This window comes from Prionailurus bengalensis, chromosome E3 (assembly GCF_016509475.1).
Source record: "Prionailurus bengalensis isolate Pbe53 chromosome E3, Fcat_Pben_1.1_paternal_pri, whole genome shotgun sequence".
NCBI classification, from domain to species: Eukaryota; Metazoa; Chordata; class Mammalia; order Carnivora; family Felidae; genus Prionailurus; species Prionailurus bengalensis.
Genome location: NC_057357.1, coordinates 28,625,315 through 28,649,362, shown reverse-complemented (window position 1 = coordinate 28,649,362; position 24,048 = coordinate 28,625,315). Strand labels below are relative to the sequence as shown.

General features: G+C 48.6%; 1 protein-coding gene across 2 annotated transcripts in view; it reads left to right on the top strand.

The window, feature by feature from the left end:
- Positions 1-15,940, top strand: part of LOC122471625 (nodal modulator 1) — a 56,549-nt gene extending 40,609 nt beyond the window's left edge. The window contains exons 26-31 of one of the 2 annotated variants that reach the window (XM_043560442.1): positions 3,095-3,178; positions 4,319-4,429; positions 6,084-6,185; positions 7,891-8,010; positions 12,294-12,386; positions 15,303-15,940. In XM_043560442.1, coding sequence (XP_043416377.1) covers positions 3,095-3,178; positions 4,319-4,429; positions 6,084-6,185; positions 7,891-8,010; positions 12,294-12,386; positions 15,303-15,434 — 642 coding nt within the window. In that variant the 3' untranslated portion in view covers positions 15,435-15,940. The remainder of the gene's footprint in view (positions 1-3,094; positions 3,179-4,318; positions 4,430-6,083; positions 6,186-7,890; positions 8,011-12,293; positions 12,387-15,302) is intronic. The other variant, XM_043560443.1, reaches the window with a different exon arrangement.
- The last annotated feature ends 8,108 nt before the right edge of the window (positions 15,941-24,048 follow it).

Below are 24,048 nucleotides of genomic sequence, written 5' to 3'. Positions count from 1 at the left end.
CACGGACTGGGTATTCATAGTTCACGTAGAGACAGGCACACATAGCTCCACAGAAGGGTAATGTTTGTCCAAATCACATGAGCTCGCATGTGAAGCAGCTTGCCAGTTGATTTAGAGACGTTGGGGAAGGACACCTAGGTGGCTCAGTCGGTTAAGCATCTGACTTCAGCTCAGGTTGTGATCTCCCGGTTTGTGAGTTTGAGCCCCACATTGAGCTCTGTGCTGATGGCTCAGAGCCTAGAGCCTGCTTCGGATTCTGTGTCTCCCTCTCTCTCTCCTCCCCACTCATGCTCTGTCTCAAAAATAAATAAATGTTAAAAATAAATCATTTGATATGTTGGGGCAAAGCTGTTCTTTCCCCAAAACAAAAATACTCCCATCCATTGTCCAGGACTCCCCAGTGTCAGATGTTGGGGTACCTGGGAGGCAGGTTGCAAGGTTTCCTGGTGAGCTGGAGGTGTTCAAGCCGAAGGAGGAGGACGGACTCGGGGTTGTCTTCCCTGGTTGTGCTGAGGGCTGGAATACTGGAATATGTTCTGATGGTCCAGCTGGATGCACACCGACTGGGGGGGCTCCCCACACTGCACTCTGCCCACTGCTCCTTCTCTCCCGCGTGTCCTCACCAGCGGCATCAAGGTGACAGTTACCTTGCCATCCTTAGGAGTCCAGACAGGCCTTCCTGAGATGCTCCTTCCTAGCTGTCCTCCGTTGTGTGGGAAGGCCCTGCCCCTGAGGAACATGCTGCCACTGGGACCTGCTCTCTGCTGTCCTCCAGGCCTGCTTCCCACAGAGAATACACAGGCCAGGAGGGGTGTTCCATAGCTGTATGCTGCTGCAGCCAGGGCCCAGGGAGAGGGGACATGTCGTGGGAGCCAGGTCCTTGGTCTTATGCGTTCGGTGCAAGCCCAGCCTTTGTAGTTTTGTCCTTTTTTAAAGGCTGTGCAGACGCCCATCTGCTCCCATCTGCCTGGGTTTGAGGCCTGCCTCTGTCATTTCTTAGCTGTTTACGTTCAGGCAAGGTTTTTTCCTTTCTGTATCTGTTTTGTCATCTTTGTGAGGATGAGTGTGACATAGGACAGGTGTAAGTATAAGTAAGTTGATACGTGTAGCACACGCAGTGGTCCTGGCACGGAGACTCAGCTAGTAGTTAATAAGCAACAGCAAACAAGACTTTCCTCGAGGCGGTCCTCACCGTCACTGCCAGCTGGGGTTTCGGTGTGCAGCTTTGTGAGGCAGCAGTGTGAGACGGGGTCTGCGTGGGGGCCTGTGCAGGTAGGGCCTAGGGGAGCCTCCCTTCCCCGGGGCGGACTCCGTGTTCTCGGCTTACCTCCCTCTCATGGTTGCAGGAACGCAAATTCTCCCTCCCCTTCTGGGTTCCCCCAGTTTCCTGCTGGCCCAGACATGCTCTCAACTCTCCATCTTCACGCGTTTTATTTAATCAAATCGAATATAGTTTCTTTCTCCAGCGCAATAGATTTCTGTTGTAATTGATGCTCTGAGACACCCTCCTCCTCCTAATAGGTGTGAATTTATTAGCGCTCTCAGTGGGTTTTAGAGTCGCCCTGGTGGTAGCCCTCGCCTTCCACATGCCAGGCCACAGGTGCTGGAGGGACAGCCTTAGACGTTGCTCAGCGAGGGTTTGGGATTGAGTGTGCCCGTCTCCCAGAGGACACTGGGCTGGAGAGCCCTTGCTGAAGATTTCCTAGGGATTTTGACCCTAGTCAGGGTCCGGTCTTTCATTTCACCTTTCCCGGCACGTTGTCAGGACATCTGGGGCGAGACACCCCTGCCAGAGGCTGAAGGTGAATCCCTGAGTTGGTCGGCCCGGGTCCTGAGGGAGGAGGGAGCCGGGTGGGACGGAGCCGCTGCCCTGATGAGCTCCCGGTGGCCCAGGTGCGTGAGCAAGTGGGCAGGACTGTGCCTTTGTCTTCCCAAGTGATTACTCGCGTCCCTTGCCCTCTGGGGCACACGTGGCCATTTGGAACTGAACCCCGTGCTGCCAGTCCTCACCGAGCTGTAAAGTCAGTGAATGTGTCGACGATTATGGCCATCACAGAGGTGTTCTCACTTTTTAAAAAACAATAGCTTTTCGTCTTTGTAAAGGTGCCATGTGGTCATTATAAAGTAGTTCAGGCAGCATATCCAAACAGGCAATCTTGAAAGGGCAAAAAAACACACCCTACAGCTATCAAAGCACACATTATTTTAGGAGACCAGAACCATATTATCCACGCTGGTTTAAAAATAAACAGTTGTATCTTAGGGTTGTCCCCCATTAGCTGCACATAGACACCTCTGACCTCAGCCTGATGCTTTAGATCCTAGCATGTCATTAGGTCACTTGTGCTATTGATCAGAAATCGGTTGCTCTAAAAGTTTTCTTAGAGTAATGATTTATTTGGTAAATACGTACACCTATAAATTTGAGCAATAGAATAAAAAGTTTTAGGAAGAACAAATTTTTTTTAAGTTTATTATTTATTTTGAGAGACAGAGAGAGAGCGAGCTCATGTGAGCAGGGGAGGGGCACAGAGAGAGGGAGAGAGAATCCCAAGCAGGCTCTGCATATCAGCACAGAGCCTGTCACGGGGCTCGAAGCCACGAATCATGAGATCACGACCTCAGCTGAAATCAAGAGTCAGATGCTTAACTGACTGAGGCACTCAGGTGCCCCAGAACAAGTTTTTTTTTTTAAAGGAAAATTTCAAATCTCACTTCCCAGAAATCGTGTGCATTGTAAGCATTTGGGAGTTGTCGTTGCAGATACCACACCCTGCGTGTATGTGGGGGGTGGACAGCCCTATAAGCACAGTTTTGTCAAAATAAGCATATTTTGCTTACGATTTTGGAATAGGAAGCCAAATCTAATTTTCCTTGGGGACTGAAGGAATTGCAGACCTTGAGATAAATGTTCCTTCATCAGGGTGCTTTTAAAAGGGACTCTTAAGCAGGTTAACAGGCCGCAGACTGGGACCGGCGACGGGGTGGAAATGGCGTCACGGTCGCGTTGAGGGCCTGTGGTCAGAGCAGGCGCAGGTCAGGTTCCAGGCGACGAGCCCCTTTCGAGAGGCGTGACCCCTGCGTTTGCTTGCAGCCGGGGTGTGTGTACCACGTGCAGCTCAAGGCAGAAGGCAACGAGCACATCGAGCGGGCCCTCCCCCACCACCGGGAGATCGCGGTAAGGCACCACGCTCCGCGGCAGAAACCCTGCAGTGCTTCTCTGGCTGCCTGCCTTTCATCTCTTGCCGGGGGGAGCTCTGGGCCCTAATTAAGGGTCCTCTTTGAATAGTGTCATCTTCACAAGCAGCATCTCCTGCGGGCTTTTAATGAGCAGCATGGCTGTCGTGAATCCAGAGAAATTTGAGCTGTTGTCTCTTCAGTCTCCCTGCAAGCTCTGATCATTATCCTCCAAGTTGAGGAGCTCAGTGTCTAAGTGGCATTTCAGATCAAGGGAGGATAATAAAGACAACATGGGCTTAATTGGTGGTGGGGCCGTCGGACCTCCTTATATCCAGATGACCTTGCTTTTTCCATTTGGTGGGTGGAGTCTCTTGATATTCCTGATCACAACTTCGCTAATTGATCCCTAAAGAGGCAGCCCTCCCTGCAGCTTGTGGGAAGCAGCCTGAGAATCATTTGAAGTGAAGCTTTTTCCCCGTGGAATAACTCTCGCTTGCTAGACTGGAGGGCTTGGGTGTGATGGGGGGCTGCCTCTTGGTGGCTTGATTAGGGGGCGTTAGGCACGAAGATTATGGGGGTCAGGAGAGTGGCGGGCCATGTAGGACCATTTGGCTGGGAAGTGGATTTTCTTTATGGATGTCTTTATGGCATCAGGCTGTGATGGCTGCATCTTTAAATTTGTGTTTCTCTGCCATGGTGGCTAACTAAGGCCAGGATCACGGGTGGTCATGGGGACCATGGCCCGGCAGATACGAAAAAGTCACAAACAGGAGGGCACCCACCCACCCACGGGACAGCTGTTGCTCAGCCCCTGATGATTGCTGCCAGGCAAGAACATCTTTCTCTGTTTCCAAGAGAGGCCAGAAAACCTGGCTCTTTTTGTGTATGAAATTTCTCTCTTAAAACGTTGGAGAAGATAATTGAAACTTAGGGGAAAAAAATGCTGTGCTCGTCAAACAAGTTGTGTCTGTGGGCCAGCTGTAGCCTATCTCCTCACTGTCAGTTTGTGCCCTTGGACTTGGTGAACTTGGCCCCCTTACTGAAGAAGTGAAATTTGCTCTGAAATAGCTCCTGGGACGTCACCCAGCAAGTTTGCCTCCCAGCTTCCTCACTGCCAACGCTCCCGGTCTCTTTCCAGGTCGGCAATAACGACATCGATGATGTAAACATCATAGTTTTCCGGCAGATTAATCAATTTGACCTAAGTGGAAACGTGATCACTTCCTCTGAGTATCTCCCTACATTATGGGTAAGGCCAGCTTCTTACTGTCATGGTCTTTTTGTCTCTGAGAAGCATAGGAGGGGTCGTACTCTCAGATAACTTTGTTTAGCTCTTCATAGAAATATAACTTTGGAAGCTTTGTGGTACACACCTAATGAATGCTTAGTACGACCTAGAGTTGAAAGCGGAGACATGATTTTAGGGCACAGTGCCTTGTAACTTGTAGAATTCTGTCCAGCGTGAAGGTGTGGGCAGGGGACTAGGAGTCAGACAGTCTGAGCTGTGTCCTGCTTGCCCTGCCACCACGGGCAGTCACTTCATGCCCCTGGACCGCTGGTTTCTCCTCTGTGAAACCCTCTTAAGGTGTCTTCAGGTTCTAACAAAATCTCCATGTCTACAGTTAATGAAATGTTTATATAAGGCCCTACGATCCCTTGAAAAATGTCAGTGAATTGCCACAAGAGTGTATTTTTCAGAGGCGCTTGTAATTTTATGTACAATGATGTGTTTGACTTGGGAGAGAATGTACGCTTAGGTTTTAACTCCCCTCTCAACTCGCCCTTCCTTCCAGGGTGGCAAGCATGTTGCTCGTGGGGGCCAGGCAGGGCAACGCCAGGGTGAAGAGGGCTGGGCAGGGTGCACCCACCGCTCCTCGGCTCTGTGGGATGGTTGTCGTGTCGGAGCTCTGGCCCAGGATTGGCACCACTTCCCAGTGTTCCAGAGAAGATGCAACTTAGAGTTATTTGAAGTCACTTGGTTTGTAAAAAAAGGCAATGAATTGAGTTTTGCTTAGAACACTGTGTAGGGCAAAAGGACACATATGTGGTCTTGGATGTGACCCGTAGGCCTCCAGTCTGTGGCTTACTTTAGGAAAACTCCTCGTGACTTGTGTGTTCTATAGAAAAGTGTCGCCGTGGGCCCTGGAGAGGGGCGGCCATGGCGTTCTTCTGTGGTGGGTGCAGGCTCGAGCCCCACAGCCTTCTGCGTCAGGCGGGACCATACCTCCTCACGTCCCATTGCTTGTGGTAGAGAGAATGAGAACAGGCCAGAGAGAAAGGAAGGCTAGAAACAAACGACTGAAATGCTTCTGGAAGCAGCCCGGAAAACCAAATGCAAAATGGGAATGTGTTGTGCACTTAAGGAATACTTGTGGGGTTGAGGGTATAGCCGATGGAGAGGCAGTGCCACACGGGCCAGACCCTCAATGACATGAGCTGAATCCCAGGCACCACCACGAATAAGTTGTGCGCCTTTAGGTGATGCAGGCTCTGGGCCTCCCTAGAGGTACTAATGATGCCTGTTCAGAGCCAGGATTGGTGACAATGTGTGTAAAGTGCCTGTCACTTGCCCAGCATATTATAGCTATATCAGAGGCTATTCCTTTTTACATGGCCCTCATACTAACTGTTACCATTTTGTACATTAACGTAAAGTCGCTGGAATCAGTTTTAAAATCTTCCATTTCTATGCAGGTCAGGGAACTGGAGGCTCAGGTGATTGCGGAACACATTATGTATTCCTGTTGGGGGTGTCTGGTTTCTCTTTCAAATATCCGTGTTTCCAAAGATCCTTTTCCCCTGCAACAGATGAGCTATCCTGAGGATGAAACGCAGTGTTGGAAATGAAATGTTGATTGTGTTTTAATTTCGAAAGCACGTCCTGCTTTGTTTCTCCTCTCCAGGTAAAGCTTTACAAAAGTGAAAATCTCGACAGCCCAATGCACACGGTCTCCCTGGGCCAGTCTCTCTTCTTCCACTTCCCACCCCTGCTCCGGGACGGCCAGGTAACTGATGCCCGTGGCTCCCAAACAGTCCTTGCGTCTCCCTCCAAATCTCCCTTCGCGAAGACAGTGGATGTGCTCTCTGAATCAGAGGGGGGTGGGCTCTGTAGCATTTACTTCTGCTTAATTTGCTGTTTTCCTGTTTACAAAAATAATACACATTCACGGCAGGAGTTGTTTTGGGGGGAAAACAAAATCAGATACAGTCCCATCATCTAGAAATAATCCTGGTCAGTGTGCTGACAGGTATCCTTTGGTCTTTTTTCAATGTGTGTGTGTGTGTGTGTGTGTGTGTGTGTGTGTGTGTGTGTGTGTGTATGTAAATACACGTGTATTTAGTTTAATACATACACACGTGTATTTAGTTTAATAAGGCTAGGACTGTTTGGTACATTGTTTTATAATCCGTGCTTTTCAGTGAAGAATACATCAGAAATCTTTTCCCCATCATTACATTTTTTATAACATGGTTTCTCATGGTTGCACAGCCGTCCATAATGTGGGAAATAATGATAGTTTATTTAACTCAGGCCTTAACGGTGGATGTCGTTTACTGATTCTGGACTGTTTATTATCAGTTGTGTTCAGACAGAGCAGGCTGTTGTAGTTGAGGTGCTGGGAGCAAACTTGGCAAAGAATTCGGTTATTTTCTGGTGGGCTCGGCATGCACCTGTCAGTAGTGAGCCTACATACGACGTTTCCTCTCCTGGCTTCTTACCACCTGCCGCGGGGATGATAAACTGTGGCCTTTTTTGTCATGAAACAGCTATAAGATAGTGAAATAAGTTGCGATGGAAGCTTGGAGTTGCTCCCCGTTTCTTGAGATGCCCTTTGAAATAGCCACTGTATGCTGTTTTTTTATTTGTTTTTAAAGATTGAGCTTTTTTTAAAGTTGCATTTATTTATTTTGAGAGACAGAGTTGGGGAGGGGCAGAGAGGGAGGGAAAGAGACAATCCCAATCAGGCTCCGCACTGTCAGCACAGAGCCGACACGGGGCTTGAACTCACAAACTGTGAGATCATGACCTGAGCGGAAGCCAAGAGTCGGACACTCAGCCAGCTGAGCCACCAGGCGCCCCAGCAGTCACTGTAAGCATCACGTCAGTGTGGAAGCGTAATGGGCTTTGGGGTCTGATTCCCCCTGGGCTCACGGCCTGCTGTGAGATGGGAGCAGTAAACCCGACCTTGTCCATGGTTGAGAGCACAGCCGTTATTTGCCCAAGGCAGTGCTCATGGTGCCTACCACGTTGGAGCTCCACACCCAATGGTGGAGTGGGCTCTGACCGTCGCCCGCACCGTTCCCGAGATGCTGTGTTCTTAGAACTTGCCAGCTGGTGAGCCGCTTAATTATCATGCCTTAAAAGTCTACCTCACTTTGGATTGAAAGCAGTCTTTCCCAGTTCGATCATGTCTGTCCCTCATCCAGATTGGCTCATAATAACTTTCTGTGTTTCATAAAGTCAGATTCTCAAAGGAGCACAATTATGTCGTGGTTGAATATGCTTATAAAATATTGCCGCTGGCTCTGAAAGCTTTATCAGAAGACACAGTCTCCGAGATGCCGGGACACACGGCTGTCAACGAGGGAAGAGCCCACCGAGGTTCCTCCTCTGAAGTTAGCAACCTTGGTTTGGATGTGTAAACTTGGGGATTTCTTTCAAAACATAAAGTCCTTTGTAAAAAGTAACTTCTTCTTACTTGTGCACAGAATTACGTTGTGCTGCTGGACTCCACGCTCCCCAGATCCCAGTATGACTACGTCTTGCCTCAGGTGTCTTTCACTGCAGTGGGCTACCATAAGCACATCACCTTGGTCTTCAATCCCACGGTAAGGAAAGGGTGGTGGGTGGTTGAAAACAACCTCCAGGGGTGGTGAGGGAGGACGGCCGCTTGAGGGACCCTCACCTTGATGCCCGATTGCAATCTGGATTTCGCACTCTGAATTTCCCTAGATGCTTTTCTCCTTTTTCGAGTGCTGATGCCTTCGGTTCCCTTTGAGGAGGAAGTTGTCAACGAGGGCAGGGGATTTGTTTAGGTCAGTGGCTCGGGTGTGATTTTTAGGAACAAGGCTCATCACTGTGTCGCGATTGGGGGTGTTGCGGTCCTCCATCTGGAGCCACGTGACACCTGCCCTACCCAAACTTCTAGAACCGGCTGCCAGTTTACAGGAAGTTGAGAGGACACAGGAACATGTAAAGGATGCTGCAAGGATGTAGTCAACAAAATGTAGGTTATGGGAAAGTGCAGGACAATAAGCTGGAAACTGATTGATTTGACAGATTGCAAGTGAGGAAGAAAAAAAAAACCCCACAGGTGGGTGGGATACTTGTAGGTTAAAAGCAACTTGCTCATTTTGTGAGCCATTTGCAATGTGTAGAGCCCAATGGATCCTGTGTCGAACAGACTGAAAAACAATACAGAACAACACACACATGTATTTTTAACATTCGTGAGATAATTCTTTAGACCAGTGCTTCCCAAAGCTGGCATGCAGTAGAATCACCTGGGGATTAAATGCCCACAGTAGCAACAAAAATGGGCTCCAGGGCCCAGCCTCAGACCTACTGAGTGTGAACTTGGTTTAGGTAGTAAGAGTGGAGCCCAGGGATCTACAGTAAAACAAAAACCTGGCCCCGTAGCTACTGCGTTGACCGTTGTCGTAGGCCTCATCAGCGTGAAGAGTTTTTCTTGATAAAGATAACTGTGTGCACAGCAATAGATGTAGTGACTTCTTGTTCCTTTTTAATGGCTATGTAATACTCCTCTGTGTGGCTCTACCGTGGTGTGTTCAGTTAGCCCCTGCTTGATGAATGTTTGGGTTATTCCTAGTTTTCTGCCATTACAAATGACCCTTTAGTGATTGGCCTTGTGCATGCATGTTTTTGGATGTTTGTCAGTCTGTCTTTGAAATAAATAGTCTTCAAGAAGTAGAGTTGCTGGATCACAGGGTCGATGCTCCTGGAATTTTGCTGGATGGTGCCACTTCCTGTCCGTAGGGCTGTACTATTTGCATTCCCACCAGCTATGTATGCGAGCACCCCTGTTCCCCCGCAGAGTGTGTTGTCAAAGATTTTTTGCAGTATAATGGATGAGAGGTGGTATCTCCATGTCTCTGTCCTCTGCATTTCTCATCCTTCCATGGGGTTCAGAACCCAGGTATGTCCCTTTCTGGGAACTGTTGACTTCTGGACCTGTCTGGATTGTTGGTATTTTTTATGTTTCAGAAGCCCTTTGTGTAAGAGGGATGTTAAACCTTTGTAATATACGTTGTCCATATTTTTTCCTAATTTATCATCTCGTTTTTCATTTTGATTATGCAAACATTTATTTTATATGTTAAAATGTGTCATTGTTTTTCTCCTTGCTCCTGAATTTTGAGTCCTAGTCTGGAAAAGCTCCCCCCTCCCAGTTTTAAAGGAATTTATTTTTTCTTCAGTACCTGTATGGTTACATTTTATACATTGCCATCTCTAGCCATTTAGGGTTTTTCCTGGTGTAGGGTAGAAAGAATAGTTCCACATTTATCTTTCCTACATGCAAGCAAGTGACCATTTTGTGTTTTTCAAACAGCATCCTAGAGGCGAGGTAGGTAGGGATTCTTTTCCGTCATCTAGAGATGAGACCCAAGAGGATTCTGAGTGGTCTAAGTCCCCAGCTTGTGCGCAGCAGACGTGGGACTTGAACACAGCTCTTCTGCTGGTTTCTGAGCATCTCTGATGAGGGGCTCGTGCTCAGTGACTTGGCAAATACAAATTTTATGTGAAGTGGAGAGTTTTTCTGATGACTCCATGAGGAAGCACTTACCTCATTTCCCATGTTTGGGACCAATTGGAAGGGCCACTGACATGAGCACGTAGGGAACCTTCTGTCTCTGTAGAGGCACGTTGCCACCCCAGTGAGAGGCAGAGGGCCTCTGTGAAGGGCACTGATGGCAGCCGTCTGGGACATCCCCCCCGCCCCAGAGACTCATCTGGATCCAGGGAGACGCTTTGGCAGCTGGTGGCAGGAACATGATGCTGGGTGGCAGCCGGGCAGCCACCGTGCCTCACAGCTGTGGCCAAGAATGTGCCTGTCACTTCTGAGAACACACCCCTGCCAGAGGTTACCTGGGAGACCAGGGCCCCAGTGACCAGGGAAGGGAGTGCCTGCTCCTGAAGGGTACTCACTGCTAGTCCTCACATCACACCTTTCCGGGAAGGTGCCATCCCTCGCATTTTACAGACGCTCAGAGAGAGTAAGTAATTTACCTGCAGTTGATCAGCAGAGCTGGGACTCAGAGGAGGTGGCGGGTCTCACATCACGTGGCTTCTAGTGCATTACAGCCTTCTGGACGGGCGGCTCAATGTTGTACATTCGCGAGGGCCTTGGTATGTGCTCCACTCCATTCTTTTGTTCAACATGCAAACCGAGAGCCACATCATTGATTTTTTTACTGAGTGTTTCGTGCACTGCTGGCACTTGAGGTAGCTGATTTCGCTGAATTTCACATTCCCCTGCAGCAGGTGCTTTTGGTATCAGCACCACTTAACAGCGAATGGCCTGAGGCTTCACGTGATTGCCCAAGGTCATGTGGCCAGACCTGAGCCTTGAGCTCAAAGCTCATTGCCTTCATCACTCTGCAGTTTCGCCATTAAATATTTACTTCCACAGAGAGCAAATTGGGGTCTAAGACATATTGGATAATCCAGGAGTGGGCCGTTGGAGGTAGAAATGTGTTCCCGCCCTGATTCTTTCTTTTTTTTTTTTTTATATGAAATTTATTGTCAAGTTGGTTTCCATAGAACACCCAGTGTTCATCCCGACGATTCTTTCATTTTTGAACGACCGTCCCATTCTGCCTCAACCATCTCGGGGCAAAATGACCCCGCATTCGTTGTCCAGCCTGGATGCTCCTCAGATGTTTCGGTCTCAGGACCCTATTACCCTGTTAAAAGTTGTTGAGAATCCAAAAGAGACTTAGTTTACATGGGTGTAATGTATTTTTATTTATCATATTCTGTTATCTCTCAGAGTGATGACATCATCACGTTTAACTTCCAGAACAGTCCACTGTTCACTTGTGAAAGAATGAAGGCAAAAAAGGCATATAATATCTTAGTGTTGTTATGAAAATAGTTTTGGCCTTGGAAATCTGAAAGGAAGTTCCCTAGACATTACTTTGAGAACCAGTGCTCTGGCTCCTTAACTTGTTCTGTCATTATCTGAGAGTTTCCATTATTTGTTTCTTTTGCGCGGATAGAGTGAGCTAAGGTACAGGTTCATTGGCTAGTATAGAGACCCAAAATTTCAGGGGCTTTTAGTCAGATGGAAGTTTCGGTCTTATGTCAGCATCCAGGATGGAGCAGTACAGGAATGGTACGGCAGCCCCAAGGTATCAGGGGCCCAGCCTCCCCTCTCGGGGCTCTGCCGTCCCTTAGCACATCACCTTTTTGACAGATGGCACTCCTGGCCGGCAGGAGGGGAAGGCACAGCACCGCTTTTTTAGCGAACAGCCTGGATGTGTTACCGAACACTTCTATCCATGTGGTCTTGGCCAGAATTTAATTCCATGGCTATCTTAGCTGCAGGGGAGGCTGGGAAGTGTGTATATTCTGATCGGCCCGGATGAAAGTTGGAAGAAAGGGCAAATGGCCGCTAGGAGACAAGTGGCAGCCTGCCTCCTCCCATCACTAGAGATACTCTCTGCAACCAGTGCATCTGTCACTGTGCGCCTGAGCCTAGCACGGCGGGTTCTCCGTACCCCCTTGTAGGGAAGAGCCCCTGTGTGTAGCCGGGACTCAGTGCCCAGGGGGCCCTTTACATCTCAGCCACAGGGATGGCCTGCTCCCCACAGCTCAGTTTCCTCAGTCTCGTGGAGGCTCAGAGGGTGAGACCTACCTTGTGATTGGCATCTGTCTGGCCCAGAGTGTCAAAGAGCAAGCAGGGGAGTTTGGGGAGCAGGGGATTCACCTGAAAGTATACCCAAGTCGCTGCACTTCCTGGCTGTGGAGAGCAAGAGTTGGGTCATGTGGATGCCCGGGGTCCCGGCTGGGTGGGCCAAGGCTGTGGGATGGTGGGCGTCCGGGAAGTGGAGAGCCTGTAAAGCAGTAATGGTGGTCTTGGTGTCCACAGAGGAAACTGCCTGAGCAAGACATCGCACAGGGGTCCTACATCGCCCTGCCTCTGACCCTGCTTGTCCTGTTGGCCGGCTACAACCACGATAAGGTAGGAAATGCAGAGGCCCTGCGAGAAAGTGCAGGGTTCCTTCCAGTGTTACACACCTTCCCGCACACGGCGAGGTATCCAGTGTTCCAGAAGATACGACACTGCAGGGTTGGAAGCGAGTGCGAAGGCCCCAAATCCAGTCCCCAGTCCTCTTTTCTTTCTTTTGCTTTTTTTTTAACTTTTTAATTTATTATTATTTTTTAATGTTTATGTTTTTACTTAAACTCTAGTTAGTTAACATGTAGTGTAATATTAGCTTCAGGTGTGGAATTTTACGATTCAGAGCTTACATACAACACCCAGTGCTCATCACAAGTGCCCTCCTTAATTCCCGTCATCCATTTAACCCATTACCCCATCACCTCTAACAGTCTCTTATGGTTTTTCCTCCCTCTCTCTCTTTTTTCTTTCCCATATGTTCATATGTTTTGTTTCTTAAGTTCCACATATGTGTGAAATCATACGATACTTGTCTTTGACTTCTGTCGCTTAGCACAATATACTCTAGTTCCATCAATGTTGTTGCGAATGACAAGATCATATTCTTCATGATGGCCGGGTAACATTCCACAGTGTGTGTGTGTGTGTGTGTATCACGTTTTCTTTATCCATGCATCAGTTGATGGACATTTGGGCTCTTTCCATAATTTGGCTATTGTTGATAGTGCTGCTATAAATATTGGGGTACGTGTTTGAATCAGTATTGAGTCAGTATTTTTGTGTCCTTTGGATAAATACCTAGTAGTGCAGTTGCTGGGTCGTACAGTAGTTCTATTTTTAATGTTTTGAGGAACCTCCATACCATTTTCCAGAGTGGCTGCACCCGCTTGTGTTCCCACCAACAATGCAAAAGGATTCCTCTTTCTCCGCATCCTCGCCAACATCTATTGTTTCCTGAGTTGTTAATGTTAGCCATTCTGACAGGTGTGAGGTGGTATCTCAACATGGTTTTGATTTGTATTTTCCTGATGATGAGGGATGTTGAGCATCTTTTCGTGTGTCTGTAGCCATCTGGATGTCTTCCTTGTGAAAAAATGTCTATTCGTGTCTTCTGTCCATTTCTTAACTGGATCATTTATTTTTTGGGTATTGAGTTTGATAAGTTCTTTCTAGATTTTGGACATTAACCGTTTACCAGATAATGTCATTTGCAAATATATTTTCCATTCCAAAGGTTGCTCTTTAGTTTTATTGTTTCCTTTACTGTTCAGAAGGTTTTTATCTTGATGAAACCCTAGTAGTTCATTTTTGCTTTTTGTTTCCCTTGACTCAGGAGACATGTCTAGTTGGTACAGCTGATGTCAAAGAGGTTACTCCTGTGTTCATCTCTAGGATTTTGATGATTTCCTGTCTCATATTTACATCTTTCATCCATTTTGAACTTATTTTTGTATATGGTGTAAGAAAGTGGTCCAGGTTCAGGTGCCTGGGCGGCTCAGTCGGTTGAGCATCTGGCTTCAGCTCAGGTCATGATCTCACAGTTCGTGAGTTCAGGCCTTGCGTTCAAGTCTGTGCTGACAGCTCAGAGCCTGGAGCCTGCTTCGGATTCTGTGTCTCCCTCTCTCTGCCTCTCCCTACTTGCACTCTGTCTCGCTCTCTCTCTCAAAAATAAACAAACATTAAAAAAAAAAACTTTAGAAAATGGTCCAGTTTCATTCTTTTGCCTGTTGCTGTCCAGTTTTCCCAATACCACTTGCTGAAGAGACTATCTTTTTCCCATTGGATATTCTTTCCTGCTTCGTCGGAGATTAGTTGGCCACACAGTTGTAGGTCCGTGTCTGGGTTTTCTGTTCTGTTCCATCGATCTCTGTGGCTGTGTTTGTGCCAGTGCCATACTGTCATGATCACTACAGCTTTATAATAATAACTTGAAGTCTGGGATTGTGATGCCTCCAGCTTTGCTTTTCTTTTTCAAGATTGCTTTGGCTAATCAGGGTCTCTTGTGGTCCCACACAAATTTTAGGATTGTTTCTTCTAGCTCTGTGAAAAATCCTGGTGGTATTTTGATAGGGATTGCATTAAATGTGTAGATTGCTTTGGGTAGTATGGACATTTTAACAATGTTTGTTCTTCCAGTCCAGGAGCATGGAGTGTTTTCCCATTTCTTTGTGTCTTCTTCAATTTCTTTCATAAGCTTTCTATAGTGTTCAGCATACAGATCTTTTACCTCTTTGATTAGGTTTATTCCTAGGTATCTTATGGTTTTGGGTGCAATTTCAAATGGGATCAATTCCTTGATTTCTCTTTCTGCCACTTCATTATTGGTGTAGAGAAACGTGACAGATTTCTCTATGTTGTGTCCTGCGACTTTGCTGAATTCGTGTTATCAGTGCTAGCAGTTTTTTGGTGGCATCTTTTGGGCTTTCCACGTAAAGGATTGTGTAGTCTGCGAATAGTGAAAGTTTGACTTCTTGCCGATTTGGATGCCTTTTATTTCTTTTTTTGTCTGATGGCTGAAGCTAGGACTTTCAGTACTGTGTGAAATAGAAATGGTGAGAGTGAACATCACTGTCGTGTTTCTGGCCTTAGAGGGAAAAGCTCTCAGGTTTTCCACATTGAGGAGGATATTAGTTGTGGGTCGTTCATATCTGGCCTTGATGATATAGGGGTATGTTCCCTGTGTTCCTACTTTGTTGAGGGCTTTTATCAAGAATAGATACTGTACTTTGTCAAATCTCAGGCCTCCTTTGAAGGCCATAAACCTCTTGTAACATCTCCCCTAATCCTTTGTCCCCCTGTGTCTGCCAACCCTCTCCAGTGCCAAGGCCTCTCTCTGCCTCGTCACCAGTTAGCCCACAGTGGGTGGTGAGCTGCCCGAAGAAGGAGGTGTGTTGACACGTGAGGCTCCCTTGTCCCTCTGGGCAAGAGTATTCTCCTGGCATCCCTCTCTCTCACTCTCTCTCTCTCTCGTTCTAGCTCATTCCCTTGCTGTTGCAGTTGACAAGTCGACTACAGGGTGTGCGAGCTCTTGGCCAGACAGCCTCTGACAATAGCGGCCCAGAAGATGCAAAGAGACAAGCCAAGAAACAGAAGACAAGGCGGACGTGAGGAGGAGGAAGGGCAGGTGAATCTCATGCGGGACAGGCCGTGGCCTAGGGGCTGCCACCACCCGCCATTGGCATCAAGCATGCATTCGACCAAGTTCAGCATGTGCTATCGGCCCCATGCTCCCGCCGGTGCAGCTGCCCGGGCCTGCCCTCCCTCGCCCAGTCCTTGGTGCAATGCAATGAATGGACCCTCCTGTCACTCTGCTGAGCACACTTTATTTTCTGAGTTGAAGATAATTTATTATTAGTATTTTTGTCGAAGAAGTATTTAAGCTGTGCTGGTGGTGTGAGAATGTGATTCTTCATCTTCAGCGCTCGTTTGTGAGAATTGCAGTAAACGTGGGTTTTTGGTCCGCCAGCGAGGAACCTGCCAGAATTCGCCTTGTCCCTTGACTTCCCCTGCACCTGAGATCCCTGCTGGAAACCGCACAGCCTGTATCTTCTACTAGGAGGTTGGGTAGGAGGTAATGATCAATAAAATTGCCCATTCGTTCGTGTTATAGCTCATCTCAGATGTGTCTCTTCGATGACTTGGGCATAAAGCTGGGGTCATAAACCGAGATGCCTCAAGGGGCACGTTGGCCCTGAGTGAGGAGCCGGGGCAAGAGAGTCCTCAGCCAGGGTGAGGTTTGGCCTCAGGCTAGGACAACAGGGGACGGAGGAGGGGTGGCAAGATCAAGAGTGCCCACCCCCTCTGAAGGAGCCAGAGTATCTCGGCTCCTGCTCTCCTATGCTCTGCAGGAGTGCACCTTCATGGATATAGAGAAGCCAGATGAACAAGTTACGGGTGAAACTGAAGTTTTAAAAGTGAGTGACAGATCCCATTTATTAAGAAACCACACAGGGGCGTCTGGGCGGCTCAGTCGGTCGAGGGTTCCACTGTTAGTTTCTGCTCAGGTCACGATCTCATGGTTCTCGGATTGAGCCCCATGTCGGGCTCTGCACTGACAGTGTGGAGCCTGCTTGGGATTCCCTCTCTCTGTCTCTCTCTGTCTCTCTGTCTCTGCCCCTGCCCTGCCGTTGCTCATGCAGGCGCTGGCTCGCTCTCAAATAAATAAAACTTAAAAAAAAAAAAATTAGTGTTTAAAGAAAATAAAGAAGCCACACCAACCAATCAGAATGCCTATGTGGGATGGGTGAGGCTTGAAGGCTGCTCATTTGCATCCGGGGTCTGCAGCAATCCACAGCATTTTACAGCATTCATTCAATTCTTCTCGGAAGTGGTCGATGTGATGAAGTTCCACTGAGGGAGGGACACATCCATCCGGCCAGCATTTACTGAGAACCGCACTTGACAGGCACTGGGGATATGAAGATGGGCGGTCGGGGGTCAACACTGAGGATGGGCCACATCTGCTTCGCTCCTCACATCCCCAGCGCCTGCCATGTTGTGAGTATTCTGTGAGGAGTGAGCCAGTGCGCGTGCGCACGCGTGGATAGGTGAGTGCCCGGTGCCTGCCTTCACGGAATGCTCCCATCGCTGAATGCAAGACCAGCCGGTGAGTGGTCAAGGGCAGTGTGGCGAGCCCAGGGCCTCCTGGTTTAGGAAGCGCAAGTGGCCATGGGGGCACAGAAGCAGAGGTCTGATCCCCTCCCTGAGGGTTTGAGGGGGGCTTCCCGGAGGTGATGTTAAGTGTGGTTGAAGATCCAGAATGGAGAGAGGAGAAAGAGGGCAGAAAGTCTTGTTGGGTGTGATTTGCCAATGCAGGAGGTCAGCCCGAGGGTCCCCCCCTGGTCTTGGTGGCCCCCCCAAGAGTCTGTGTTGCTAGCAGGTGGCTCTTGGCTGTTTGCCGTTTCATGGGCTGGCTTTTTTTTTTTTTTTTTTTTTTAAACCATGAAAGGAAGTAAACTCTTGGAGATCTGGGACAGATGAGATACATAACCCAACTCTTGGAGTGTATGCTAACTCTTATTCCAAGTGGACACCCAGAAACGTCCCTTTTAAATGTTAATGGGGCTTTTTATTGACATGGTGTAAAGGTTAAGAGCTTGTGAAAGATCCTCCTGGATGTCAATACATTCCTTCCAGTTCTAGCCGCTGCCGTTAAGTGGCGGTCTTCCCCACTTAACTGGCCACGGGTCACCTGGGGTGCCCAGGGCACTTCTGAAGGGCTCTGCCCCTGTGGGCGGGTGGGGGGTGAGGAGGGGGGAGAAGCATGTGCATTTCTCAGTCCGTTTGAAAGTTGGGCTTATTCCGTTGTCTCTAATTTTCTCATTTTCTGGCAATCTCAGGACAGAATGCCTCTGATTCCCCCTGGGAGGTGGACGGGTTAATGATGTTTGAGGATTTTGAATGGGGCCAAATTTACGTGAGAAGTTTTCTTTTTTTTTTTTTTTTTTTCTTAACGCTGAGAAAAATTTTAAATGTCTAAAATAGTGGGCTCTTACCTCCATTGTTTGCACATTTTTGCTTATTTAAGTGGCCATGAAATTTTCACTGAGGACACCCCAAAGACCTGTGATTCTAAGGTACTGGCTTCACTTTCACTTGAGTCTTCTGGCTTGTCTTGTTTTCAATTTTATCAACCGACCAGCGAGGATTGGTGGACGAAGGGGGATGGGAAGGGCTGCAGGTGCACCCAGAGGAGGGACTGGTGGCCACAAGAGAAAGGCAGAGGGAAGAGACAGCCCGGAGCTTAACTCGTCACGGTCTCCCCGGGGGAGAATGATTGCCGTCCTGCAGTGAGAGCACCAGCAGGAAAGACCAGCCCTCCTTTGGTGGTCACCGTGTGCCAGGCACCGTGCTGTGCCCTTGCATTCACGATGCCCTGGATCCATATGGCCTCATGAAGCACACGTTTCAGTCCCATTTGACAGAGGATGACCCCGAGACTTAAGGATCTCACAGCTGCTAACCGGCAGAGCTGGGATTTGAACCCAAGTCCAAGAGTTCTTGCCCCCACTACACAAAAGGAGACCATGCAATTATATGCCAGGTTGACCAGGGGGCTAGTTCAGGGGATTAGAGAATGAATGCTGCGGGGAGGAGATGCGGATGTAGCTGTGATAAAGTTAGTAAAGATCCGGCCACATGCAACACTGTGCAGTGGAGGGTTGGGTCATGAAGGGACGTGGAGGACAGAGAACATTTTCGTTGTTTCCTGAGTGTTGTTTCTGGGACCAGAGAACTCTGTGCCTAGACACTTAAATCCAATTCCTTTTTTTTTTTTTTAATTAAACACACTTTTTAAATGTTTATTTTGAGAGAAGGAGAGAGAATGAACGGAGAGGGAGCAGAGAAAGAGGAAGAGAGAGGGTCCCAAGCAGGCTCCACGCTGTCCGCGAACAGCCCAATGCGGGGCTTGAACTCACAAACTGAGATAGTGACCTGAGCTGAAATCAAGAGTTAGATGCTTAACCAACTGAGCTACCCAGGCACCCAATTCCAATTCCTTAATAGGCAGGATTTCCTTTTCCTTAAAATTTGGAACATCCTGAAGGGGAGAGTTGGTCAGGATTAGGGGGGACAAAGTGGTTACATTCTTTTCAGCCTGAGTGTTCATTAGGAGTTAAGAACATCTTAATCACCTGCATTTCCAGCCTCTGGCCTGTGGTTGGCGCTTGGGATAGGTACCAGCCTCAAGAGGGGCCCTAGTGATCCATGTTGTCCTATGTGGTCCCCTGTCACCCTGAATTGGGGCTGGCGTGGCGTGGCCAATGGAGTAGGGGAGGAGTGAGGGGTGATGTGTGACTTCTCAGGCTAGGCCAGGAAAGGTATTGTGCCTCCTTCTTTGGCTCAGGGTGCAGCTAGCTTGCCTGCCCTGCTTGAGGGTGCTCCTGCAGCCCTGTGGCGAGGAGCTGAGCCCTGTGGCCAGTAGCCCATCCAGTCTCACAGCCACGTGCGTGAGGCACCTTGGACGTGACCCTCCAGCCCTAGACAAGCCTTTGGATGATGCAGCCCCAGCCGACATCTGACTGCTGCCCCTTCAGAGGCCCCAGATTGAATACTGCCCAGCCGAGCTCTTCCCAAATCCTGCCCCACAGAGTCTGTGAAGACCGTACATAATCATGTATTTGGCCTCTAAGTCTTGGGGTAATGTGTTATGCAGTGCTTGTGTACTGGTCCACGCTTTTTTGGTGTCACGTAATAGAAACCCAGCTCCAACTAGCTTAAGCAAAATGGTCCATTTCACTCTGATCATGTAATTTAGAGATCCAGGCTTTATGTACGGCTGGATCCAGGGTCTGTCTTAGTCTCCTGACTCTGCTTCCTGTTACGTGTTGACCTTGTTGTTTCCTCCACCAAGACGCTATGGGCAGCTCTCCATGATTGGCTCTGAGAGACCACTTTATACAAACCGACAAGACGTTTAAAGCAGGCCCAGGTGTGCTTGCTCAGTCACTGCTCTCCCCGAGTGGAGTGTGGGAAACTGGTCTTTGACTTCTGTCAGTCTGTTGTGCTCCGATGGAAGAGAGTCACCTGGCAGTGTTAGGCCTTAACATCCTGATTTGTAGGCCTGACAGAAAGAGAACTTCATCTTGAGGCAACACGTGTCAGTCCTGGGAAAGGGGCAAAGTGCAGAATGGCTGGGGCCCCACCAGACCCCCACACCTACATCACGCCATTGGTAGCTGCCATGATGAGGGATTCTCCATTTCCTAAAGAAGCAGGTGGTGGCGAGCTGTCAGTTCCACTTTCCTTAAAACTGGATGACAAAGCCTGGTTGAAGTCACCTGCCATTTTGGGCTTTATCTTTTCATTAGCAATGTGACCAAGACCTTATGGACCTTATGACATGTCTAGAGAAGGAAGAAACTAATCCTTCTGTGAGCCTACTATTTGCTAGGGCCAGGAGTCGCCTTTCCAGCCCTGGAACTTGGTGGAACAGGGAAAGGTAGGATGTGCCCTTTTCCTCCCCACCCTTCTCAGTGGGAGAAGGTGTTTATGCTTCATGATACAATGGTGGGATCATGGTTGTATCATGAATATATGTTTTTAATGTTTATTTTTCAGAGAGAGAGACAACACGAGCTAGGGAGGGGCAGAGAGAGAGGGAGACACAGAATCCGAAGAGGCTCCAGGCTCTGAACTGTCAGCACAGAGCCCGATGCAGGGCTCGAACTCATGAACTGTGAGGTCATGACCTGAGCCGAAGTCAGATGCTCAACCGACTGAGCCACCCAGGTGCCCCTAAAAATGTTTCTTTGTACACCTGCAAGAATGCCTTACCTCAGTGATGACTGATACTCAGTTACAGCAGCAAAGAACTGTTCACATAAGAAGATGAGGTCTAAGATTTGTATTGGTTGAGGGACAGGGGTCAGCAAACCATGGCCCTTGGGCCAAATCTGGTCTGTCATCTGTGTTTGGAAATAAAGTGTAATGGGAACACAGCCATCCCTGTTCATTTACAGATTACCCATGGCTTTTTTTTTTTTTTTTTTTTTTTTGCCCCACAGTGGCAGAGGTAAGTAGCTGTGGCAAAGACTTTATGGCCTACAAAGCCTATAAACTTTATATATGGCTCTTTCTAGGAAAGGTTTGCTGACCTCTAGTCTAGTGGGTGCTTTGTAAAGTCTGATCTTCAGGGGGAGTCATTAATTTGTTCAGCATGTATGAACTGAGCATCTAGCCTGTGCCTGGCACCGCTCTGTGTCCGGGGGATATAGTGGTGAGAAAGAGCAACCAGGCCTCAACTCTCCTGGCGGGTAGTGCTGACAGAGGGGAGGGACAACGTACAAGTAAATGAGAATTTCTTGGATAACGGTAAGTGTTATTAAAAAGAGGAGAATAGGTGGTATGGTGGAAGGTGACTGTCAGGGAGGGCCACTCTGTTGAGGTGACATTTAAGCTGAGTCCTGAAGAAGAGAAGGGGCCAGTTATGCCAAGATCTGCACGAAGAGCTGCCCAGGTGGAAGGGTCAGAAACTGCCAAGGCTCTGAGGAGGAAATGAGCTTCATGAATTCGAGGAACAGCAACTGGCCAACAGCCAATGGCCCCAAGAGACCAAAAAAAAAAAAAACCCACAAAAAACAAACCCAAGTTAGGGATATATCCGTGGCCAGGAAATGGTCTAGCATCCAGACTGCATGCATTGGTCTACCTGGAAAAGCCAAGAAGATAGGCAGGGGTCAGCAAACTATAGTGTGAGGGCCAAATCGATCTGACTGCCTGTTTTTGTCAATAAAGTTTTATTAGAACACAGCCATACCCATTTATTTATGTATTGCCTATGGCTACTTTTTTTTTTTTTTTTTTTTAAGTAGGCTCCATGCCCGGCATGGAGCCAACACAGGGCTTGAACTCAAGACCCTAAGATCAAGACCTGAGCTGAGATCAAGAGTAGGATGTTTAACCAACTGAGCCACCCAGCTGCCCCATCTATGGCTACTTTTGAGTGACAGCTGTAGAATTGAGTAGCTACAACAGAGATCGGATGGCCCATAAAAGATTTACTATCTATCTGGTCCTGCATAGGGCACACAGATTCTGCCATCATCCCTAGCAGGAAAGGCGAGGAATCCCCATCTCAGGACAATTCAGTCTTTTCACAACAGAGCACACAGCTGGGGAAAGCCTGAGGTTCTTTGGGACTGAAATGGATCATTAATATTGAATGTTTACAACCTACTTGCTCCAGATGATTCAATTTAATTTCTACTGTCTATCGTAACAGAGTTCCCACGTGCATGGGTCGGGGCTGTATGTCTTCATTGGCTTTCTGAGGCTTCGGAGCATATTGATTCTGCGAAATGTACATTTCTCTGAAAAGAACGTCTCCTGACATGACAGGAGATCACACATTGCTTGTTTCCTGTCCCTTTCGTTCCGCTCTGAACAAAATAAAATCATGATCCCAATGTCACTGAGGGACCCTCATGTCTCTTGGAGGCTGGGCTCCCTTTGCCTGCTTTCTTCTTTAATCTCTTTCAAGCCAGTGAGGCAGGGTAGAGCAGTTCACTGGCTTTGGAGCCAGAGAGATGTGAGTGCGAGTTCTGCTTCTGTTATTTCCTGGGCTGTTTGCCTTCGGGTGAGCTGCCTCATGTTCCTGAGTCGTAGGCTGTTCCATAGTAAAATGGGGATAGTGTCTGCAACAGGGCACTTCTGAGGATTCAGTGATGCTCACAGAGCTGCTGCTACAGGGCTTGCTGTCTGGTATCATCCCTTCGCACAGGCAGGTTGACATTTAGCTGGTATCCCCTGGTGTAGCTGTGCCTGTATTTTACAGCCAGCCATTGGGGTGGATTGGTCAATGCCAATGCCCTGACAGATGTTTGTTATTTGAGAAATCATCCCTCTTCCTTTCAGGGCTTCAGACAGTTTCATGGGTCTGCCCTGGTACAGACACCAGTTGGAGCTCTACCCAGCTCCCCTTTACCTGGCCACCTTCCCCTGGCTGCTGAGAGTGCCGGCTGCTAAGAGCTCACAGCTGTCTCCTTTTCCAGAGAATTGCCTGCTCCAGATGGGAGCCACCTCACCCTGGAGGGGATGCCATGCCTCAGTGACTAACTGATATAGGAATAGGGATTGCTGACCCCTGCCTCACAGTGGCCCAGTCCGTGCTCCAGAGCTCCCCGTGGGATCATACCAAGCTTAGCCTGTAGAGAGCATACTCTCTCTTGACTCCTTCCCCTTCTGTTTCCTGTGGCTTTCACTTCCCTTCTCTTGAAAGCCCTTCCTTAAAAACCCACATCTGCCCAAATCTGTTTTGCTGCTCTGCTTCTAGGAAATCTGGCCCAAAGCCATCAGTGTCTTGTTGTTACAGACCTAGATCTTTCTGCCAGAACAGTGGTCCCTCCTTGGGGTCCTAGTGAGATCATCTGCATGGAGCTGGTTTGGTGGGCTTTGCAAGCAGGCAGGGGCCCTGTTGGGGAGGTGACTCAAGGGTTTTGTCAAATATCTTTGTCCCCTGACACGTGCAAAAAAATCTAGGATCAGACTGCAGGGTTTCCTCCACACCTCACTGTGGCTCTATTGTCTGTCGTGCTATTGGAAGGCACTGAGTTTGGAAGGAATGTATCTGTGAGTGTGATGTGTGAATGCAGCTATTTGTATGTGCACACATTTATGTGTGGGGTCCTGTGCGTGTGTGTATGTGTGCACGTAAGTGTGTGCACGCATGTGCCTATGCACGAGCTGAGCCCGTGAGCCCCACTTCTGGCCCAGTACAACTGCCTGGGCTGGCCCTGCCTGTCTGCTGCTCTGGGACCCTCAGGTGGTAGCCAGCTGGCAAACAAGGAGCGCGCTGGGATGTCTTGTTCATCAGGACTCTTGACCATCCCCACCATATTGGGCCTCTTGGCCTCTTGGGCATAACTTGGCCTCTGCTGGCTTTGAGGGTCTGCCAGAGATACCATCTGGTCTTGAAAATGTTTTTGGCCCAGGCATAGCCCACTGACCACTGCCTGCTGGTCTATCACTTCTCCATCCAGGAAAACAGCACAGCCTGACCTAAGTGAGCACTGGCATGGGGCCACGTCTTAGGATGCTTTGGGGTCAACCTGGATTCTGGACCTGGTGCTGCCACTAAGGTGCAGAGCATATTGTGTCAGCCACTGCCCTCTGGCTCCATCCTAAGTCTGATTAGAGGAGAGCTAGCCTCTCTTTGGGTTTACCCAGTCTGGACCACCTCCACCTGGGAGATGGGTTGGGGGAAAGACATTAATGTTTGGAG